Genomic DNA, 21522 nt, shown 5'->3' on the forward strand with positions numbered 1-21522 from the left:
AAAATGTAAGATTTTTTTTATTTTTTATAAATGGCTTACTCATATCAATGAGCAAGGTGGTATTTTGAAACACATTACATCTTTTATATTTTATTTCGTATTTGTCATCACGACTCAAAATATTCCAAATTTCTAAAGTATTTCCAGAAAACAGTACATGGTAAACCTCCTAAAATAAATATTTTGTGAACATTATAAATGAAGTTCATTAGAAACTGACTATATCATTAGAACATCAAATCAGAAAAATATCTAAACAGTATTTTCTCTGTTCGTTTTCTCAGTGACACTCAGATCCACTGTCCATGTTTTTTTTTTCCTTCACATTTTTTAAGTTAAAGTTGTAAATCTTTCATATGAAAGTCTGTGATTTTTTAAACATGTATAATATAACATCTCATGTTTACTCCAAACAAATTCTGAACTTTAACAACGTGATTAATAGACTGAGGCGTGTCGTACGCTACCGCTTTTCCTAATGGTCAGCCACGCTTTTTAGAAAAGGGGGTGTCGCTCTGCTGCGGTCCACTTGAGATTATGTGAAACACTGTGATTGGCTTAAAGACATCCCATTAAATAGGTCAGGTGACAGTAATCATAGATCTTTACATCCTAGAAAAGTTCTGTCCATCGGCATGGATGAGTTTACGTTTAGGAAATGATACATATGCAAAGCAACAATGAACTTATTTAATAGAACACAACAGATTCAAACAGATTCAGGCTTTGTTATGCTGAAACTAAAAAAAAAGATTATGGATGTGGCTACGCCTGCATTGGAGGAGTAAAAATAAGTGTTTTTTTTTCATTTTAAACTAAAAATACTAAAAAGCTGTCCATTCACACAGGCAATGTCTAGAATTACCTTGAATGAATTACACCTGTTTTCTAGTAGACATAATTTGTCAGGCAACGCTCTTCAACATAATAACCATGCTGAATAAGGCGAGTGAACAATTCCCTCCTCCAAGGACAGTTCTCCGTGGGAGACTGCAATGTTTTTAAGTGTTAGTGTTCTCGCCTTGACAAGCTTATCAATGCTTGTGAGGGAGAGTGTTCAGACACTGACAGCGCACTGATAATATGAAATTACCTTTTTCACACCCCTTAGTTGATGTAAATTAGTTAATTTTACTCCACATCATGTACGACTCTTTATTTAGAAAGGTTCTGTGGGGATGAAAACATGTTTTATTTACAATTTCGAGTGCAAAGTATGGATGTTTCCCCAAGTGATTAGCATACATGACATAATACAGGTACAAAACCTATGTTTTTTTTCTTTTTTTTCTGCAAAACCACGCTTTTCACCCAGAGTGCAGAATCATGATATATGTTATCTAATGATAAACTGCACCCACAGCTGATATTGATGTACTCCCATGATAAAAAAAAAAAAATGAAAGAGAAAGAGAATCACCAACACTGACACAATATGCTGGGTCTTTTCTCATTTATGTTGATTGCACAGAAACTTCCCACGCATATAACACCTACTACTTAATGATAACATAAAGGAGGAATTTTGGCCATTTACTTCCTTATAAAATATCTGCAAATGTGGATTTATATATTATTATGGATCATGAGAGGTGTATTGGTGGGAGGAGTGCAACACAAAGTCAGCCTTAAAATCAGCCTCTGTAAACTGCTGCAAAGTAATTATTGTCACTGTAATATTGTTGAACACCGGTGAAAATAAAGAAACCATGATTTAAGTTGTCACGGATCGAACACGGACCTCCACAATAAAATTGCTTGAAACGGAAATGGCACAGGCTTTAAATCAATCACACCATTGCAAATTTAATCAAGTAAAGGTACAAAATGCATCCAGTTTTCAGGAAGAAAAAAAAAGAAGAAAGAAAACATCTTTATTCAGTATTTCAATAACCTTTATGTACCTTGAAATTAAAATACATTTAAATCGACTGTACTGTAAGTATGGCAATACATACACACATATAAACATGTATGTGGTGCATTTTTTTGTATGTATGCTGTATATCATTAGCAAATGTACAATACATACAGCTATGTGCAAGTTTATTCTCTGTACATGAATATGAAAAGTAAAAACTCAGATTTTTCATATCGTAGTGTTACCTCCTCATACTTGCATGTCGAATTGCAAGTGCACATACATACACATTAACATGCGCACTATGACAATTCACGAAGGATTAAAGCAGTTTGTTACTTTTTAGGGAAATTTGCACTGGCAATCTTGTAGATGACCTACACAGCCTGCAGCAGTCCAATGGAAACATGGTTTTGTAAATAAACTGTACGTCAGTATGAGGAGATTGACTTCATCTTTGCCCTCAAGGTGCCTTATTTTTTTCTGTGACTTGTATTCAACAGTGTAAAGACAGTCTTTGTGAGGTAGACTGCTCAGATTCAAGGGCAAGCTTTCTTTTTTTTTGTTCTTTTTTTTTGTTTTAACGTTTTTTCTTAATTCACAAATGCATGACATTCAAAATGACAGGACTTAAGTACTACATGTACAATATGTAGCAATGAGGTAGAAATGGTTATAAAGAATGCCAGACTGTAAAATGACATAAGGATGGAATCAAAATCTTAAAGCAGTTCTCCACAAAATGTAATTACAGAAATACTGAAAGGTTTTGAAAAAAAAAAGAAAAATCAAGTGGCTGAGTTGGCATCACTGTGAGACTCAATGTGCTTATCATACTGTAGGTTCTGCTCATGTGTTGGTTGTTGGCCCTTCACCACATCACCCCTCAATGACAAGTGATTATTATTAATGATAACATCTATAGCATGTGAAATGTACACCCTATCTGAATAACTGTCACTTTTTTATTTATCTCATATCAGATCTTGCTGTAAGGCTTTAGTTGTAATACAAATTCAAAGCAAACTAATGTAACATGTTATCCATGTGCCTTGTGTTGCACTGTGCTCTACTGCAATGTTAGGGACACCAAAAAAAAAAAAAGTGTGACAAGATCTGTTGTTTTGTTGGAGTGATAACAAGTACTGCTTAATTTGAGTGGAACATTTCCCCTTATACATCTCTCTGTAAGTTTTTGAACAGCCGCCCTCTTTAAACTCATGAAATCTGCGCTTGTTAATGGCACTTAGAGCTTCTTATCGCCTTCTTGTCAAAAACCATGCAATGAGTGTAATCACTTCTTAAAATCAGCAATCATGGGCAAACAATTATATTCCAGTCTGAGACAACACTGCAGTATCTGACATTTTCTGCTATTATCTATGTTAATTTTTTTTCTTTTTTTTTAAGATAAACAAATTAGCTTTGTTTCTATTTGTACTCCAGGCAGAGGTGAATGACTGTTCATAAACTCAGACAGCATGAAAACAAATGTTTTACAAAGCACAACTTTTTTTTTTTCTTGAAAATATTTCACACACTGTGATACAATAACTAAACAATGCCCAGTAAGCGTGCTATAAAATCGCCAATTTCCAAACATTTGCAGCTCAAGCTGTGGCATTAAGGTCACTGAAATTCACAAGTTATTATAACAAGTCATCATAATCAGAGGAAAGCTTTTTTACTTTGGCTTCAAGAGGGATTTCAACCATGAATTAAACACCGCAAAATGGCACTATATTTAAGAGGCCTTTAAATTTAAATTTCCTGTTTAACTACATATTTTTCATGTGTGAATTGTCCAAATGGACTTAAATTCATGTTGGACATTTTTCTGTGTAAACAAATTTGTCTATGGACGCCCTGGATGTTGTTTTGTCTCCAAAAAAAAAAAAAAAAAAAAAAAATTGAGTTTAATCTAACTTCTTTTTGCACAGTATGATTGAAAACAATTAATCCATCTTTTTTTTTTGTAGTATGGTATTATGTAACCTTGGGCTAATCCATTATGTGTCAAACGTGAAAGGTTAGTTTAAACCAATGGACCCACATCTTTATAATCTGAGAAAATGTACTCAAGAGCAAAAAGGGGCATTCATATTCTACACAGTTACATGACGGTCGAAAACATATATTGTATGTTGATTGTTTCAGTTCTAACAAAATGTCTTGCTTCTAGGTTAATAAAACTGTATGGGTTAACGTTTTACTGATTACTATCACTTGTGTGCATTCAAAGAAAATGCCGTCACCCATCTTATGACTGGAGCACATATCTATAAATATATAACAAAGATCATGTAAAACCACAACAAAGATAGCAGTTGGCAGGCTTGCTAATTTTCTTGACTGCTACAGTGCGTAGTTTCTCTGCTGTTGTCTAGATGCTCTTGTATACATCATAATACAGGTCTGGGAGAGTTAATGATACCAAACCAGGTGGCAGTGATCAATATGCACACTGTCTCAAAAAAAAGGACAGGTTACAATGTGCAATAGGCAACGAACATGAAGGGACCTCCTTTGAAAAACAAACACAAGGTCCTTCAGTGCCTCTGCAGTATTATACACCTACAGTGCTGTCTACTTCAGTGGCATGTTTCCAATGTGCGAGTGCTTTGCTTTCCTTACTGCTCAGAGGACGTAATACATTCAATAACAATTTTTACTTGCCAATTCAGCTGTCAGTCGTGCTCTTTCATTGCCAAAAAAATTGTTGCGTGGAAATGTACTGGTAGCAAGTAGTGAGTAATAGCACTGTAAACACAACAAGTTTAAATGTGAAAATTACAACACAGTAAAAACAACAGTTTTTGTGTACAGTGAGACGAGCCTTTAAGACATTTTCTTAAAAAGGAATGCCACTCATTTCATAACGTTAGACAAACTAATTCTTCTGTAAACTTTATGTCAAAATAATGGAATTGGTTTTTAGCCAGAGAGTATGTATCAAACATTGCTGCCAATGCTCTGAAATTTTTTTTGACATCACAGATTCAGGGGCCAAAAAAGCCACATCGTCCATTGGTGAATGTTAGCCGTTAGCAACACATTCTTACTCACAACTCATCAAATACAGCTTGGCCCTACGCATCACGTTATCACGGTCTAGGTAACCCTCTAGCATCAGTTTTGGATTCACAAGGACAGCTTGTCAATTTATGCTTGTTATATGCATTGTGTCTTTTCAAAATAAAATTCCATTTTGAAGCTACTATGTCATCAGTCACTGTTTTGTGGATTGTTGCTTTGCAGCCTCGAGTTTGGCACTTCAGCTGTCGCAATGTTGTTTTTATTAAGTCAGACTTGACCATATGTGGAAGAGAGGGTGGAGCTATAAAGGAGCGTGGAGTGTCACTTAGGGCATTATACATATCTAAGGCCCCGCCCTTAACATGCATAATTTTGGGCCTTAATCAAATGTAAACAGGTGAAAAAATTATATCCCGTACAATTGGCATGAATGTTCAAATTAGCTATTGGGACCAAAAAGTTGGTCATTTTAACATGGCTGATGGGGGATTTACTCAGTTTTGGAAACAGCCTCAAGTGGCTATTCAATAAACTACAGTTTCTGACACTTTTGCACTGGCTTAATTTTTCCACCTCTGAGGTTGCCGCTTGATTTTTACAGGAAATATGCAGTTTCTGCTCGTTAAATCCATGCAGTCTCTATTCAAAAGAAACTTAGAACCTGGTAAAAAAGCTTGGTTTTAAGGTCTACCTTCTTGGGTTTAGGTATAGTTTAGAAAAAAAGCATCATGGTTTTGCTTAAAACAAGCTCGTAACTAACATAATGTAACGTCATGTCACGTAAATCATGAGCATAGCATGCCACACATACTAGCAGACTATGTTGTTATTAAAATGACTTAACTGACTTTTGGTTTCACGTGGGCTCGAACAGTGGTCTCCTGGGTGACAGTCCAGAGTTTGTTTGACCAATCCACCTCACCTCCCACTTGCTTTATACCGACACTCAGTGCATCTCAGATTGGCAAGATTACCTCTGTATGTCACTATCTGATGCTGAGGGACACTAACCAAAAGGTCTGTACTTGATGAGTTTGGAGCGAGACAGGGTTAACCAAATTGTCCTAAGGCAAAGTGTATCCAAAGCCTGATATTCAGTGGTATTCCCCTTTAAGTGCATTATGTGGTGAGAAACTGGGTTCTTGGGATTTATAAAAAATGTAAAGCTAATAGATTTTGCACACAACAAAACACTGTTTGGTGTTCTCTCAAAAGGTTTCCTCATCAAACAAGCGGAATAGGTGCTGACATTTTGCTGTCTCCATGTATTTGTCTTTCAGAGATAACTAACAAACTGAGGTAGAAAGGAACTTAGGCTATACATAATCCTTAGGTTTCATTAATGATAAAAAAGCAGCAGGATGGAATGAAATAGCTCGGGGCAGCTGTCTTCCTCAACCCCGAGATGTTTGTCTGCACCTTTCGAATTTCTCTCAGCTCTGCATCACCACAAGCTAAAGTAAAAAAAAAATAAAAATAAAAAATCCCCAAACAAATTACTTCTCAAATTTCTTTTAAATATAACCAGAATTACTCTCATACATTCATTGTAGGAACCCTCTCATTTCATTTTGAGCTTTTTGAGGTATTGTATAGCCTTACATGGTTTGATGGTGGAATTTCAAATGCAAGCCAAATGCTCTTGTAGTGTGTAGTGCTTCGACACAAGCTTATGAGGTACGATACATATCATCATCACTTTCCTGAGTTTTCAAATAGAGGACATCAAAACAAATAATGGTAGGATTTTACAATTATGTGAAACACTGTGAATTACTACTGAAACGATATTTTAACAGCAATTACATAGTAATTTATTCTTTAGATTGAAGTCACATTGTAAAATATCTGTTTTTGTAATTTCATCTATAGTGGAGAGGCTAGTACAGAGACCATATTCACCTTAAGTTTCGCAGAAAAACAAGTTCCCCCAAAAAAGTATGTCAGTGTTTTTGTAATTAAAGGATTTACACATACATAAAACCTGTGTAAGGTAATGAAGCCCAACTGAAACGATGCCAATAAATTTAATTTAGCTCAAATTAACCACAACTGTTCACAGAGAGCACGAAACAGACACAGCTGTAGAACACTAATGGAAAAGAGAAAGCAAGTTTTTTGTCTCATTTTAAAGCTTTTTTTTATATTAGCACGTCACCAATGAAGATTGTGAGGCAAAAAGGAAAAAAAAAAACTTAAACAGCACCACCTCAGGCACTTGATAGCAACTAAATCTCAAGATCAGCAGAATAGTATGTATATATATTTATATATATATATGTATATACAAAACGGGGGCATCTTCCTCCAAGTTGTTTGAGTTTTAGTCAGCCGTATAAAGCATTTAGTTAACTTTAACCAATGTGTGATGTCCAGACTGTCATCTTCTGTCTAAAGCCTTCAAGGACAATCCCTTTGCTGTATATAGTATGTTCATGTCACCACGGTGTGTTATTTTTCTTATTCACTGAAGGCCAAACACTTATTTGTATTCAACTACTAGGTTTAAAGAAATTGTGTTTGATGAGTCTCTTTCATTGACTACAACCAAACATTTTATTCCACTCAGTGTACATGTCAAGTTCTTTTTGTGATATGCTGGGCTGGAATTTGCAAAACACATTGTCAAAGTCTTGGTAGGAGACCGGTCTCATCTGAGTGGGGTGGATGGATGACAGGTCAGTGCCAGGAATGCCATGGAGAGGACCTACTATAGCCTCTTGACACAGCTGAGCCACGTCCAGTCCAGAAAAGCCCTCTGTCCTCTGAACCAATAGTGACATCTCTTTGTCACTGAGACAGTAGTTGTGCTGTGAAAGCAGTTGGCTGATTATCTGGTGTCGTGCTGTCCCATCAGGCAAGGGGATGAGCAGTCGCTTGGCAAAGTACCTCCGTAGGGACTCTGGGATCTCTTCAGGCTTATTGGTGGAGCAGACCACGAGGACATGGTCCTCAGTGGAGGTCAGAATACTGTCAAGCTGCATGAGGAGCTCAGCCTTTAGGCGATTCACCGGGCTCTCCTCGCTGAGCTGGGCTGACAGCAGCAGGTCCACCTCTCTGATGAACACCACAGCTGGCTGACGACACCGCGCCACCAGGAAAGAAGCTTGGATGATCTTGTCCCCTTCCCCTAGCCACTTAGTCACCAGAGCCGAGCTGCTGAGTCGCAAGAAGGCAGCCCCGAGCTGGCTGGCCATGCAGTGGGCTAGCATTGTTCTACCAGTTCCCTGAGGTCCAAATAAAAGGAGGCTCCGAGGTAATGTGGCAAGTCCACTAAACATATCTGGCCTTAAAATGGGCCATAGTATCTCCTCTTTGATGGCAGCTTTGGCCATATCCAGACCCGCAATGTCGCTCCAGTCCACTGGAGGACCCTGCTGAAGGATTTCTGTGGTTACCATCTCCACCAGGTTGGAGTCACTGTTCTTCAGTTGTTCCTCTGCAGCATGGATGGACGAGGTAGCTGCACCGATGTCGGGCCCTGTTAGGGAGTGAGAGAGGTGCTGTCTGTGCTCTTCAGTTTGCTCGCTCATGATGGGGGATCCAAACTTGCTGTAGGGCTCGCCAGTTCTGAGATCACCCACAGAGCTTTTGGTTGATCCATAGGATGGAGGAGTTAGTGCTCTGCCAGAGTGCGCAATAAATTTTCTCTGTTGATCCGAGGACATTGGCTGTTTGGTTGGCTTAAACGCTAAAGACGATGCCTCTGAATTTCTGTCGAAGCCATTGCCCCTGTTTGATTCTGAGTCTGTTATTCTGTACATTGGGCTCTGTGAGGAGCGCTGTTGGTTGTAGTTGAAATTACCATAGCTAGAGTCCATATCTCCATGTCCACTCATGTAGAAAGCTTTTCGTTTTAATGAGTTGGATGTGCTGCCATTCAAAGGTGTTGGTGCAATTGGTGTATGATTATGGGACTGGTAGGTGTAGCCGGGCAGGGTCGAGGGAGGGATTGATGTAGGAGCTGCAATACCGGATGGCAGATAAGCAGAAGGAGGGGGTGCTCCCCCAGGGCTATAACCAGGGCCCACAGCAGTCTGAGAAGGATACCCTGTTGGAGGATAATTGTAGTTGGGAAGGTTTGGAGACCCGGCGTTGTAGCTCGGCACTAAGGTAGGGGGAGGAGGTGGGGGCGGTGGTTGTAAGAGCCCTGCACTGTGCAAAGGAGAGGGGTGCGGGGAGGGGAGGGCCGGGGTACTCTGGCCGCTGTAGCTAGAATGCAGGTAGGAGCCGTTGTAGCTGGCAGTATATTCCTGAGAGGGGAGGCCCGAGTGGAGAGTAGTGGCTGTGTGGCTCCCACAGTTACTGCTAGAATAGCTGGGCTCAGACAAGCTGCTGGCCACCCCCGGGGAGCTACCGATGCTAGCCGACACATCTGTAGGGGGTAGGGCAGCTGTCATTCCAGCTTTGCTCACAGATATAACATCTGGAGCACAGTTCATTGGGTAAATCCCCTCCTGCCAGGACTCATTCTCTGACTTTCGTCCATTCATGAGTCCAGTGGTGCTATCAGAGTAGGAACACAGCAGGGCTCTCTCATTTGGGCCCTCTAGGATCCCAGAGTACTTCTCTGCATATTTCTTGAGCAGATTTGAGGCAGTCAGTGCAGAGATGTCATCATTTGCCCACGCATACTGGTACGTTCGCTGTAAGTGCCCCCGGTAGGCCTCTACTTTGTGTGCCGGCGAGCGGGTAGTGGATGAGATGTCAAAGTGTTGTTCTGCCCATTGTGTGTGCTCTGGGGTCCACTGCATCTTTAGACCTAGATATTCCGCATAAGGAGGAAACATGTCAGAGTAAGTATTAAATCATGGTTAATCATCTAAAAATAGTACTCTGATATTTCAAAATGGTCTTTCATAATCAAAGTCAATAATGCATGAATTACTCTGAACTGTTTGGGTGAAAATAAGGTGGGAACTGAGGAAAAAAAGCATGAAAATATTCTGAAATAATTAAGGAAAAAATGTTTCAGAAATGTTTAAAGTCATTTGCACTAAATGCGGCAAACAGACAACAGTAACAGACACACACTGTGGTCAGTATGAGGAGATGGGACCCAACACCTGGTTTGCGTGGTATAATCCACCCAACGCAGAGCAGAATGACACAGACATTGCAGGTCAGTCTATAATCCAACTCTCATCTGAGGCATTCTGAGACAGTTTCAAATCTGCTTGGAGGAGAGCAGCAAAGCAATCTTCCTTGGCAGCGCTCTGTTGCTTTCATCACACAAACCCCTCAGCCCAGCATGAATTACATCCACATCCAGTCTGCCTACTGCTTCCTAGTCCACAGAGTGAGGGAGTGAAGGGAAAAAAAACATGCTTCACTTGTCTTTTTCTCCGCAGCATCTCTCAGCCAATCTGCAAATAAAATGTTTTACACATGCTGCCATCTTTTACTCTGTTTGGGATTATCAGAAGATATACTATAGCCCTAAAGAACGTAGACTATTAGAGAGATTAAAGCTAGAAACAATCAGAAATAGTGCGCAGATCCTCACACATCTTACTTCAACACTAATCTGACCAAAAGCTACAAGGAGAGACAAGAGGAGTCGCATTTATCCAAACTTTCCCTGCCTGTTACAATGGTCCATAGCTAATCAGGCACTGCAGTCCTATACTTTATAAGAGGTTAAATCCATATCACAGGATTTAGGCAACAAACAGCCACTGTCCAGAGGCAGATTACAAACGCAGTGTTTGTCTGCGGATTCCCTTCTGACTCCCTCCCAGCTATTTGCCCACCCACCACACTAGACACCAGGAGCTAATTAGCAGGATGATGCTGCACTAATTGTGTTAATTTACAAGGTTTTAGTCAAAGAGATCCATGCTATGGCTTGCATGGTTGTCAACCATCCAAGCTAATGATTAAGAAAAAACCCCGGAGGCAAAAAGCCCAGGCAGACAGATATGGTGGCCATACTGTGCTCGAACACGAAGGTTCACCAACCTACAGAAACTAGATTGTGAAAACAAAGTGTATTATCACAGGGGACAGTGACACACATGATTACAAATATAATAAAACGTCTTACATACAAATCAAAACCTAATTTATTTGGAATGTGCATGAAGTGAAAATGTATGAATGACACCTTTGAGAATAACAGCAGTGTCACTGACTACTGCGTTAGACCCATGTGCATCTACTTTGACTGAAGTATTAGTCACCCACTACATTCTAGGTCAGCTGTTATGTTAGGTTTGTAGGTGGGTGCAATGCAGAAGTAAGACTTCTGAAGTGGATTTTTTCCCCCCAGTGCAGCTTGTCCCTCTTGTTATATCTGAATTTAAATACCCTTTTTAAACAAACTGTTGAATTTTTTCCATAATATTTCTGAGAAAAATGTTCCTTTCAAAACAAACAAAACAGCATTTGGGTGACTAGCAACTAGTGCTGCGCTGTCTGCTGAAAAATCTCAGCCATTCAGAGCATTTACCGACACTATAAGTATCAGGATAATGGTTTTTGTAAAATCATTCAGTAGAGTTCATTAACACTCAAGGCACATTTTGTCAATAACAAAATTGCACACAGCTTATTGAGTGAGATTCTTCTATTACTGTTAATCCTCTCTGAACAATGTGCCACTTTGGACAATCAAAGGAGTGCTACTCACAAAGTGTACTTGAGATCTTTGAGCATCAGGTATTTTATAAAATGGAAACCATCCAAGATGATTATCTAAATACAGCACACGGCTAAAAACAGAGTGAGAAAGACTTGAATTGACTTCATATAAAAAGTAATTTATCTCTGAAATTTGGATTTGTGGAGCATTTTCTCTTCTAAGGGAAAAAGGTCTATTTTATGAATGCAGAAACCTACACAGAGAAATGCATGGAGAGGAGGATGAGCCGTGTACAATAAAAAAAGGAGTTTTACGTACAACAGCAATAACACAATGAGCATCATCATAATTTGTTGTGTGTAAAATGTTTCAGTGCATCAACCAGTTTTCTCTTAATGAGATATTTATAAGGCACTAAGACATTAAGTAGTTTGGTTTAGACAAAGGTTAGATAGTAAATGCATCCAATGCACATAAACACTAACACATAAATAGACACAAATGCACCCACGTGCACACACAAGCAGTGCATTAGCATAATGATCTCGTACTTTGGCATTACGGTAAAACGGTTGTCCTTTATTCCACCTGCCTGGATATTCAAATACAACATCCACAGGTCCCTTTGTCTTTCTTTGAAATGGTATAATTACAGAGCGCTCCATTAGTGGAATGTTTTCAGATAGCCTCGGGGCTGCAGCTCAAATTCCACTGATCAGCCACCAACAAATCCAGCCTTTGTTGGACTATTGTGTTTGTCAATTCAGAGATCTGAATAATCCCCTAGGGTAAATTTTGAGGTGGTGGTAACATAAGAAAATGATCCTTTAGTATTTCTTGCTGCGACATTTAATTTATTGAATGGAATTTTGTGTTTCTTAGAGGTGGCATATTTGGTCAAATTTGAGATTAATGTGAGAAAACATGTTCATTTTAACAGCACAAAATTCTAAAGAATCACCACTGGGATCAAAAGTGACAACTTATGTTATCATAATTTTTATAGATGATCTCACACTCATTGGATAAAAGAGGACCAGGTGGAGGAAAAATGCGTTTGACATGTGATGCCATGGCGTTATGCTACGCTATGGTGTATAATTTCTGGTTCAGTGATCATCGTCGATGAAACAGAGATGCTGACCTTTTTGGGTACTATTAATCTGGTAGCCTAGGCCGTTTTTTAAGCAAACAAGAGTGGGCCTCCACTCTGTCCATCCAATTTCCCAGTGCGTAAATTGGACCGCCGCTTGCACAATTCTCTATTCATTACTGTGCTGCTGAAAGGAAGCACAGAGGTGGCAGAGCGGTTTTCTTTTCCTCTTTCTGTGTGTGTGTGTGAGTGTATGCGAAACAGAGAGAGAGAGAGAGAGAGAGAGAGAGAGAGAGAGAGAGAGAGAGAGAGAGAGAGCGAGAGAGAGAGGGAGAGCGAGAGCAAAATGCCTTCCAGGAGGATTCCCAAGCATAAAGAGCTGGACTTTCCTTCGTCTTTTTTGGTTTGGGGGAGGGGAAGGTGGGAGGGTTGAGGGAGAGGGGGAGGGAAGTGAAAGCTGTCGTAATTGAAACGTGGCCTAATCAGACTCATTACCATTTTTACCAATTTGCACCACCAAAGATGCTTATTAGGTAACTGTGTTTAATAAGCCGCTCTTTAGAAAACTAACTGTAATGAGCTCTTTAAAGTCAGACTTGAGCGTGATTATTCACTGGAAGTGTTTTGCAGAGCTGAAGCAGACTGGTACATTTAGACATGTACAATGTCATAATTAAGCTGCACAAACTCTGCACTCCACACCACACAATAGTCCCAGCTGAGGCAGCAGACATGCTGAAAAGTATTTATAATTACTGATCATTACAAGCCTGGGATTTTCATCGCGGGACGTAAACATAATTATGGGAGCTTTTGCTTTTATTCTGTGCACACAGACCACTCTACTTGACAAGCGTGCAAATATTGCAGACAGACAGTAATTACGTTTATAAATAAAAACAAGCTCATATTCATATTCAAATTCATTGGAGATATTCTAAGTAGGGGTGGGGCAAAACATCCTAATACAATGTGAAATGGTAATCGGTACGGCTACAGAGTCTCATTCATCTCACATATCAAGTTAAGACTATTTAAACTCAATTTAGAGCTCCATGTGGCAGTAATTCCAATCTTTAGACGGCAGGGTGCCATTTAACCCCTCATTTAGAGAAGATATGTCTTCCTCAGTCACCGTCTTTTCCAGGGCTACTGCCCATACATTTCACAGTCTGACCACCCATGGCAGCAAATTACTACATGTCTCCACACCATCAAAGTCCACCGATCCCAGTAGATTCGATACTAATCCGAACACAAAAGGTGGAAAATGACCATGCAAGCATGCACTTACAGTGTGTTTATTGTAGTTGATTTGCCAGTCAGGCAGACAACTTCTTGCGACAGAACCTCTCTTTATAATCAGAATAATACTTATGATCGTACAGGACACAACCTGAACTGTGCAGTCCATTGTGACAGAGCTGATATCACAATTTAGAAAGCACTGATTTGTGTGTCATTTAAGGCAGCGTTCCTTATGCTTAAAAACCATGTTACCTGTAGCCAGTATTTGTGACTACCATGTATTACTAAAAAAACACGCCATACCTCAAACAAACTGAAAAAATAACACTTAAGACATCAATAAGGCTGATGATTATATTGACTGACAATGAATCACATTAAATCAATCTTATTAAATACAAGATAAAAGATTAAAGATCTCACATATTAGATGTGAGATAATAATAATGGTAAGATTTTGTATTTCCAGTGAGCTTTTGGTTCAAATTAATCCAATAACGCATGTAATTAACCATGTTGTCAGTAGAGAGTCAAATATTAATCACAAGAGCATACAACAATACATATTCAGTCTAACAATGACACAAATGTATTCACTGAACAACGTTAGAAATATAATAAACAGCAGCAGCAACTATGGGTGGGGCATATTTTACTAAATAAATGACCATTTCCAGTTGTGGTCACGGTGACAAAACTGGGTACTTCAAGCCAAAACATTATGATGTTGAACTGAGTGGCTCTCTGAGCTAAAATCTAACCTACGTAACTACAGTGTTGTCACAGCATAAAATAGACAACCGAATTGTAAAGAAACCAGAAGTTTCAACATATCTGCAACAAGTGCAACATTTAATTTTAAAATATGAAACTTACAAAATTAACATAGGGGGCATAAAGATTTAAGATATGAGACACACAAATGTAACATATCACTGGTTTGCGCAAAAATACTAAATATTCTGGTGGCTGATGGCTCTGCACAGGTATTCACACAAAACAATCACACTTAGATTACTCAACACGTTATGCTTACGACAAGATTACTAGATCTTACAATATACTGTATTTGGTGTTTTTAAAGTAGACAGCTGTGTTGGTTGGTGTCTACTGAGCATTTAGTACAACTGATTTTCAGAGAGCCATCAGTCTTCTTCTACACCTATACCATCTCATAAATGTAAATGCTAAATGCTTAATTATCTAGTGCATCTACTGCACCACCAGTATGACTGCAAGAAATGTTCAAACAGGTAGCATATTGTTTCATATAAAACAATAAACACCTAAATTGAAGAGTTTGAATATAGTTATGACAACAGTCATAACTTCTTGTGTCTATTTCTGAGGCTGCATCCAAGTTGTACACTAAATCATTATTAAACACTGAACACTTCTCTCACACGATTGTTTTTCAAACATTCAGTTACTGTAGAAATGTCACCCACCATAGTAATTTTTCTTGTTTGCAACATACATACTCTATATAAGGCTAATCTACAGTATACACATTGATATTTATGGAGTAAATAACAAGTTCTGTGTATTAGCCATTATGGGGAAGTGTCCTGATATGATCATATAGATAAAAGAAGGGTGGTTTCTGCAGCGGTTTAGCTTTTTGAAAAACGATTAACTGAAATCAGTTTGTCAGTTAAACTTTAAAAATAAATCAAATGATCAAAATCATTACTTCATTAGCTAATCATCTCTCTCCATAGCTGCAACCAAACTGTATGCCATAAGCCAGCAAGACGATCTAATGCCACATGGTTCCAGCTCTAAATAAAAGTGCAAATCCTCATTAAACCTATTTTATCTGGAACTACTGTAAATGTAGACTTACAGTTTCAATTATGCATGTCCTGTGTTTGTGTTGTACACAAGATGGTGGTTATGAAAAAAGATCAAGAAAGCTGGCTGCTCTTATGGTCAGTCTAAAGACTCCTAAAAATGTATATAAATATGTAGTATGTACAGAGCGGCACAATATTTTAACAGCAGCTGCAAGAGCTCGTAACAGAATAAAACAGTTTGCTGGCACAACACTGTTGATGATTTGAATAATTCATCTGAAATGTATTGAGAAGATGTAAATGTTCCCACTCAGAAATCATTTCATAATTTAACTGAACAAATGCCCACTTTAAATTTTAGATTACAGTTAAAGTAGTACATCTTTAAAAGAGATAGAATAAAACACATAAGTGAGTACTCTGTGAATGTTATGGTATTCTGAGGGTTGATAAAATTCTGTGGAGTAGGGACGGGAGAAGGTAATACACAGAGAAAGTCCTAAAGCTATATTGCAATAAATATGGGCACAGATGACGTGCAAGCCAGGAGCACCACAAAGGTGTTTATGCTTAATGTGTTGTATGGTGCAGTATTCTTCGAAAGGCCAGGAAGTGTACAAACAAAATATTCTGTAAAGAAGTCAAAGGGTGTTACCAGGAGAGCGCCTTAGAATATGCAACCCATGCAACCCTTAAATGCCATATGCCAATCTCATATGTATCAAAGATTTGTGGACTTTATCCGCAATATACAATCTCTGTAAGAGAAGTAAAATATTTGGATCAACAAATGTCTTGTAATGTCACAAAGGTTGAAAGGTTGAATATTCTGAGAACAGTTTCATTCAGCTGGCAAAATATTTACTTAAATGTAGTCTCAAAGAATTGGAAAAGCTGCAATCACATGACCAATGCCTAGGAAGTAGTAGTGAAACTTTTTAAAGATTAGTTTTTTGACATTTTTGCCTTTATTAGATAAAACAGAGTTATAGCGTGAAAGGGGGAGAGAGAGGAGATGACATGCAGCAAAGGGCCGTGAGTTGGAATTGAACGCACGGCCACTGCAGCAAGGACACTGCCTTCATATATGGGGCGCTAGCATTATCCACTAAGCCACTGGACGCCCTGTAGTGAAACTTTGTGCAGAGGCAGGTTAGGAAGGTGAATGGGTCAAACAATACAGGACTTTCCCCCAAGAGACCGGTGTTCAGAAGCATAGAAACCAAATGAATTTTGAGTTATTTTAAGATGTGTCATCACAAATTTCCTCTTACATTAAGTTTGTACTGTCATACATTTGTCATTTGTTAGATGTCGTACAAACCATCGTATGTAAATTTTGTAAGACATCATATGTTTTTTGTGACAGTCAGTACGTCTGAAAAGCCCCTCACACACAGCTGCGCCAAGTAAAGCAAGGGCTTTACACAAAATGACACCATTTTTGGCTCACTCACCCTTTTACCAGGGACACAACAGCAAGCACAAACCTTAAGTTTTAGCCACCGCTTTGCCCATTCTGCAGCTGAAAATATTTTCCAGAATATTAACTATATAATCCTTGTTTGCATGATTTTGACAATTATGCAGCTTTAAATAAAAGAATGAAATTATACATTTGTGCCTTTGTTTTTTTAGCTTTACATCTTCACTAGGAATAAATGGGCTTGGGGCTGAGTGGTATAGACAGAGTATGGACACATCAGGTCAGTCACCAGAAGAAAATATTAGTACTGGACATTTCTGCTAACCAAAAATATGCTATCAGCCATATTCATTTGCATATTATCTATGTTTCATAAATGACATAATATATAATCTAACTTTTTAAATGGACGGTGTATCACCTAAGTGAGAAACCTGCCAAGCTGCAGACCACTGCACTGTGGAGACAATGCTGTGTTCTCAAAAAAAAAAAAAACTTATGCACCAAACATGAGCATTTTGTAGCGATCTGTGGCTATTTTTCCAGCGTCTTTGCAGGCACAAAAAGAGGTTTTTTAAGACATTACTGTTTTTTCTGCCGGGACTGTGTCCCTCTAAAACTGGATACTTTAAGGCAAATATGATCTTTTTCTAAAACCTAACCAAGTGTTTTTTGTGCCTAAAAGTAACCACACATTAACCACACTGAAACATAAATTTGCAACGAATTTGCTACATAATAACATGCATATGTAACTATTCATAGATTGCAGAAATGATCAGTGCCAACATTTTTTTTCATCAGTTGGGTATGGCAAAGTAGTGAGTTACAAACTAAAACTATTGGCCTTGGTCTTTCCTTAGAAATTGTTGACAGTAACAAAAACATTTGTACATGAGCAGCAGTTTTTTCCTTTATATTCAAAGAATACACAGATTATTTATATTTCAATGTTACATCCATTCTATTATTTTTTCAAGATTCCACAACCTTTTTGTTCAATCTATTGAGCAGCTACCACAGCATAAGAATAATGTATTGATTTATTAAACATAAGCATCTTGGTTGTTTTTAGAGACAGCAATATCATTTCAGCCAACTACTGTTACTGCCATAAAGATAAGACACCATATATGGCAAACTTCACAGAGATTCTCAGTGAATGTAAACAGATGTTGAAATCTTCAGTTTGATAATGCATTCTTTGTTACATACCCTGGAAAGTCTCGAGTCCCCTGGGGTTTCTGGGCTGAGCTAATGATAAACTCTATTGGCTTGAGGGGAACATGTATTTCTCATTTTTTTCCCCCTGTAATACAGTAAATCGTGAAGTTGAGAGATACTCTGAGCTGTGATTTCTCTGTCTCAGTGATGCTAATTAAACCATGACTCTTCAGGCCAAGAAGCCCCCGAGGCTACATCTTCCATTACTACCCTAAGTATAGCTAAATCCACACACATGCTAAACTAACAGCTCTCCACTCACAAGTAGAACTTGTACACTGAATAAAACTAAGACAATTATAGGAGACAGGCTTCATAGTGTTCTGTAGTGCATAATACTGATGAATACTCAAATGGCTTGTTAGTTAAAAGAACATGGTCGTTGAATTCGAGCACTTGGTGAAACTTGCTTAACTATAGAGCACATGTACAGTAGAGGCGGTGGTTTTTGCAAGCCTCTATGAACTTGGCTACTCTGCCTCTCTAGGGATCACTTACACACTTCAAAAGAGAAGAGAGGCAGATTGTGACCTTGCTACATGAAGGCTCATTGACCAAAAGCTACTCACTAACATCTTCATTCCCCAAAGTCCTGTTACACTGAGGAAGACTCAAATCAAAGAGGCACAGACCAGTCCAGAAAAAAACGCAAACAGGAGAAATTTTTGGTAAGGTTTTGCAAAAAATTGCATTTAGCACATTTTGACTTCTGTGAGGTAGCGGTGTAATGGCACCAGGGGCCAGTCATCTGATTTACAAACCAACAGGCCAAGCCCCAGTTGGAAATTAACAGATTATCTTGTTCACTGGTCCGATGCACAACTGTGATTACTTCACACTTCCAACCATTAGACTTTACAGCCATGTTAACCTGGTTAAAACAGAAAGGAAATCGTGTTGTAAAAAATCTCATTCTTCACAGTGTGATCTTATAAGAATGATTTTTCTTTAGCTACACAGCTGGTGGCATTATTTCAACCTTGTTGAACTGTTGCTCTGCTTAAAGTCTTTAGTTAAAAAAGATCTGCCAGTTGCTATTAAAAAATGTTTAAGCTATTGTATACAACAAAATAGAGCAACACATACTGATTAAATGGGTGACATCAATATAAAGAATGGAAGAAATCTATTATTTACTCTGTGGCAGAAACATCACACACAACGCAACAGGAAAGGACATTTAGGCCTAATTTGTTTGAATGAGTCTGAACTCATTCCTCGAATTTACACAGAAATGAATGCAAATGCACTTGTGGAGTTAAAAAGCGAAATCTGTTTTGGTTCACAAGGAATGCCAGGGCCATCTGTTGTTCTATTTATCGTTTCCTACACATTAAACTGATTAAAAGTTCAAATGGAACTATAATTGAAAATACCCAAGTGAACAGAAAAGGATGTTTGCCTGTAACCACTGCCAGCTTTTTCGGCGAAGCATTCTGAAGCATTCTGCGGTATCGACTGCAAGTCTCAAAGAAGGTCACTTCTCCAACACAGGCCAGACAAAAGGTGAAATGAGACAACTGAAGCAATCTTAGGTCAATATGAAATAGAAATCTCTCAGCTATGCTGTAATAAAGTTACTGAAGTGCAGTAGTGAAGCCATAAAGGGGAACTTTTACAAGGAAAGAGCTGTCTAGGAGATTGGTTCGCCCACTGGCAAACAATGGCTTGTGAGAGCTAAGGTGGCATGGTCAGTACTGTACCATGGAGCTGAATTCAAGCATTGGCTTTCACAAGTATGTTTAGGATTTTAGTGTTACATAGGTTTATGAATGTGACAAAATATTTGCTATCCTATTAAATTGGAAATATTCTTAAATTTACCTTAAATAAGTTTTAAAGCGTTGAAATGAGAATATCACTTTTATATTATCTGCAATGACTCGTTTCAACATTTAATCTCAGTCGTGAGATCCCCATGTGTTTTTATGGCTGCACTATCAAAGCAAATTAGATGCTAATGTTTTATTTTAGTTTTTTTGTGCAGCATTTTATACATATTTATTGTATAATTTAGCAAAATATGTTGGCTATTTTGATTTTGATGGGTTTGTGAAGAGGTATAACATAAACATCAAACTAATTCACTACATCGAAAAAAATAAATAAATGCAGAAAGCAGAATTCCCTGTTTCCTGATATACAGGGGGTGTGAACCTACAGTGTTTTTCTCTGATGAGTACACAGTGTACTATTATGTTGTCATTACAGTGATAGTTACAAGTTGTGCCACAAGCTGTTGCACAGAATGCTATCTCATAAAGATCTCACGAAATAAACTCTGAGATAAGATTTTTCTTCTGTGGTTTAAAAATACGAAACAGTCAAAAAAAATATATTGAAACCTCATTAGAAAAGTAAAGCTACGACAAAACTTCATATCAAATCAAATATCTGAACTCATCTTATTGTCGCCTTACTTCCAAGTGTAACATTATGGGTTTGGCTCTATGTTATTTTTTTCAACGACATTTTTATATCAAATTTACATTTATGGTGTGACTGTATTATAGGATTTTTTTTTCAGGTATTTTCTATTTCTGTTCCTTTCTCTAATTAGGTTTCTTAACTTAACTGCTTAGTTCTTAATTACACTGCAACATAATCACTTATGTTAAGTGACAACATCTCTTTCAGGTAATGAAATGGAGGTGGTTACGGAGGATGGTGGGTGTACAAAGTGCAGGACTTTGGCGCCACAGCCTGCATTCTCAAGGTTAGGGAAAGACTGTGATTTTGGTTAAATGTTAACAAAAATTTGAATAATCAAAAAATAATGCTGTGGTCACTGTGACTGGATACTGCATTGGAATATTGCCTGTTTTGACAACTGAAGTATAATGTTCATGAACATTTTACTGATACCTTGGATCCACATTTTTGCGTCTTGCCAGATTCGTTAATTAGGGTCATTTTCTTCGTATGTTCACAGAAAACATAATTTGCCCATCATTACATATTCCTCAAATAGATATTTCCTGTTTCACATTAGTTGTATATAAACGTTATTTCTCTGAGACAGGGCCAAAATAACTGATATTAATTTCATGCTTTGAAGCTTTGAAGGCTAAAAAAATCAATAATACTTGAAAATGGCAACTTATGCCATGGATGGCAAGAATTTCGGAGAAACATGCTTTATTAAAACTGCAGACTACGGTATGTCCATACTTTTAACAACTTTAAAGACACAAAATGAAACACGGAAAGAGGTTAGGAGAGGAAAGATGGTTAAACACACTGACCGAAGACTAA

At 38.1% G+C, this 21522-nt stretch overlaps 1 protein-coding gene across 2 annotated transcripts in view; it reads right to left on the minus strand.

Annotated features, from left to right (window-relative positions):
* Positions 1 to 934: 934 nt before the first annotated feature.
* The window catches only part of fign (fidgetin), a 31890-nt gene continuing 11302 nt past the window's right edge, over positions 935 to 21522 (minus strand). For both annotated transcript variants that reach the window (XM_088083219.1, XM_042495166.2), the window contains one exon: positions 935 to 9659. In XM_088083219.1, the coding sequence (XP_087939345.1) occupies positions 7432 to 9651 (2220 nt within the window). In that variant the 5' untranslated portion in view covers positions 9652 to 9659 and the 3' untranslated portion in view covers positions 935 to 7431. The remainder of the gene's footprint in view (positions 9660 to 21522) is intronic.

This window comes from Plectropomus leopardus, chromosome 10 (assembly GCF_026936395.1).
Source record: "Plectropomus leopardus strain MGB_pleo_1.0 chromosome 10, ASM2693639v1, whole genome shotgun sequence".
NCBI lineage: Eukaryota > Metazoa > Chordata > Actinopteri > Perciformes > Serranidae > Plectropomus > Plectropomus leopardus.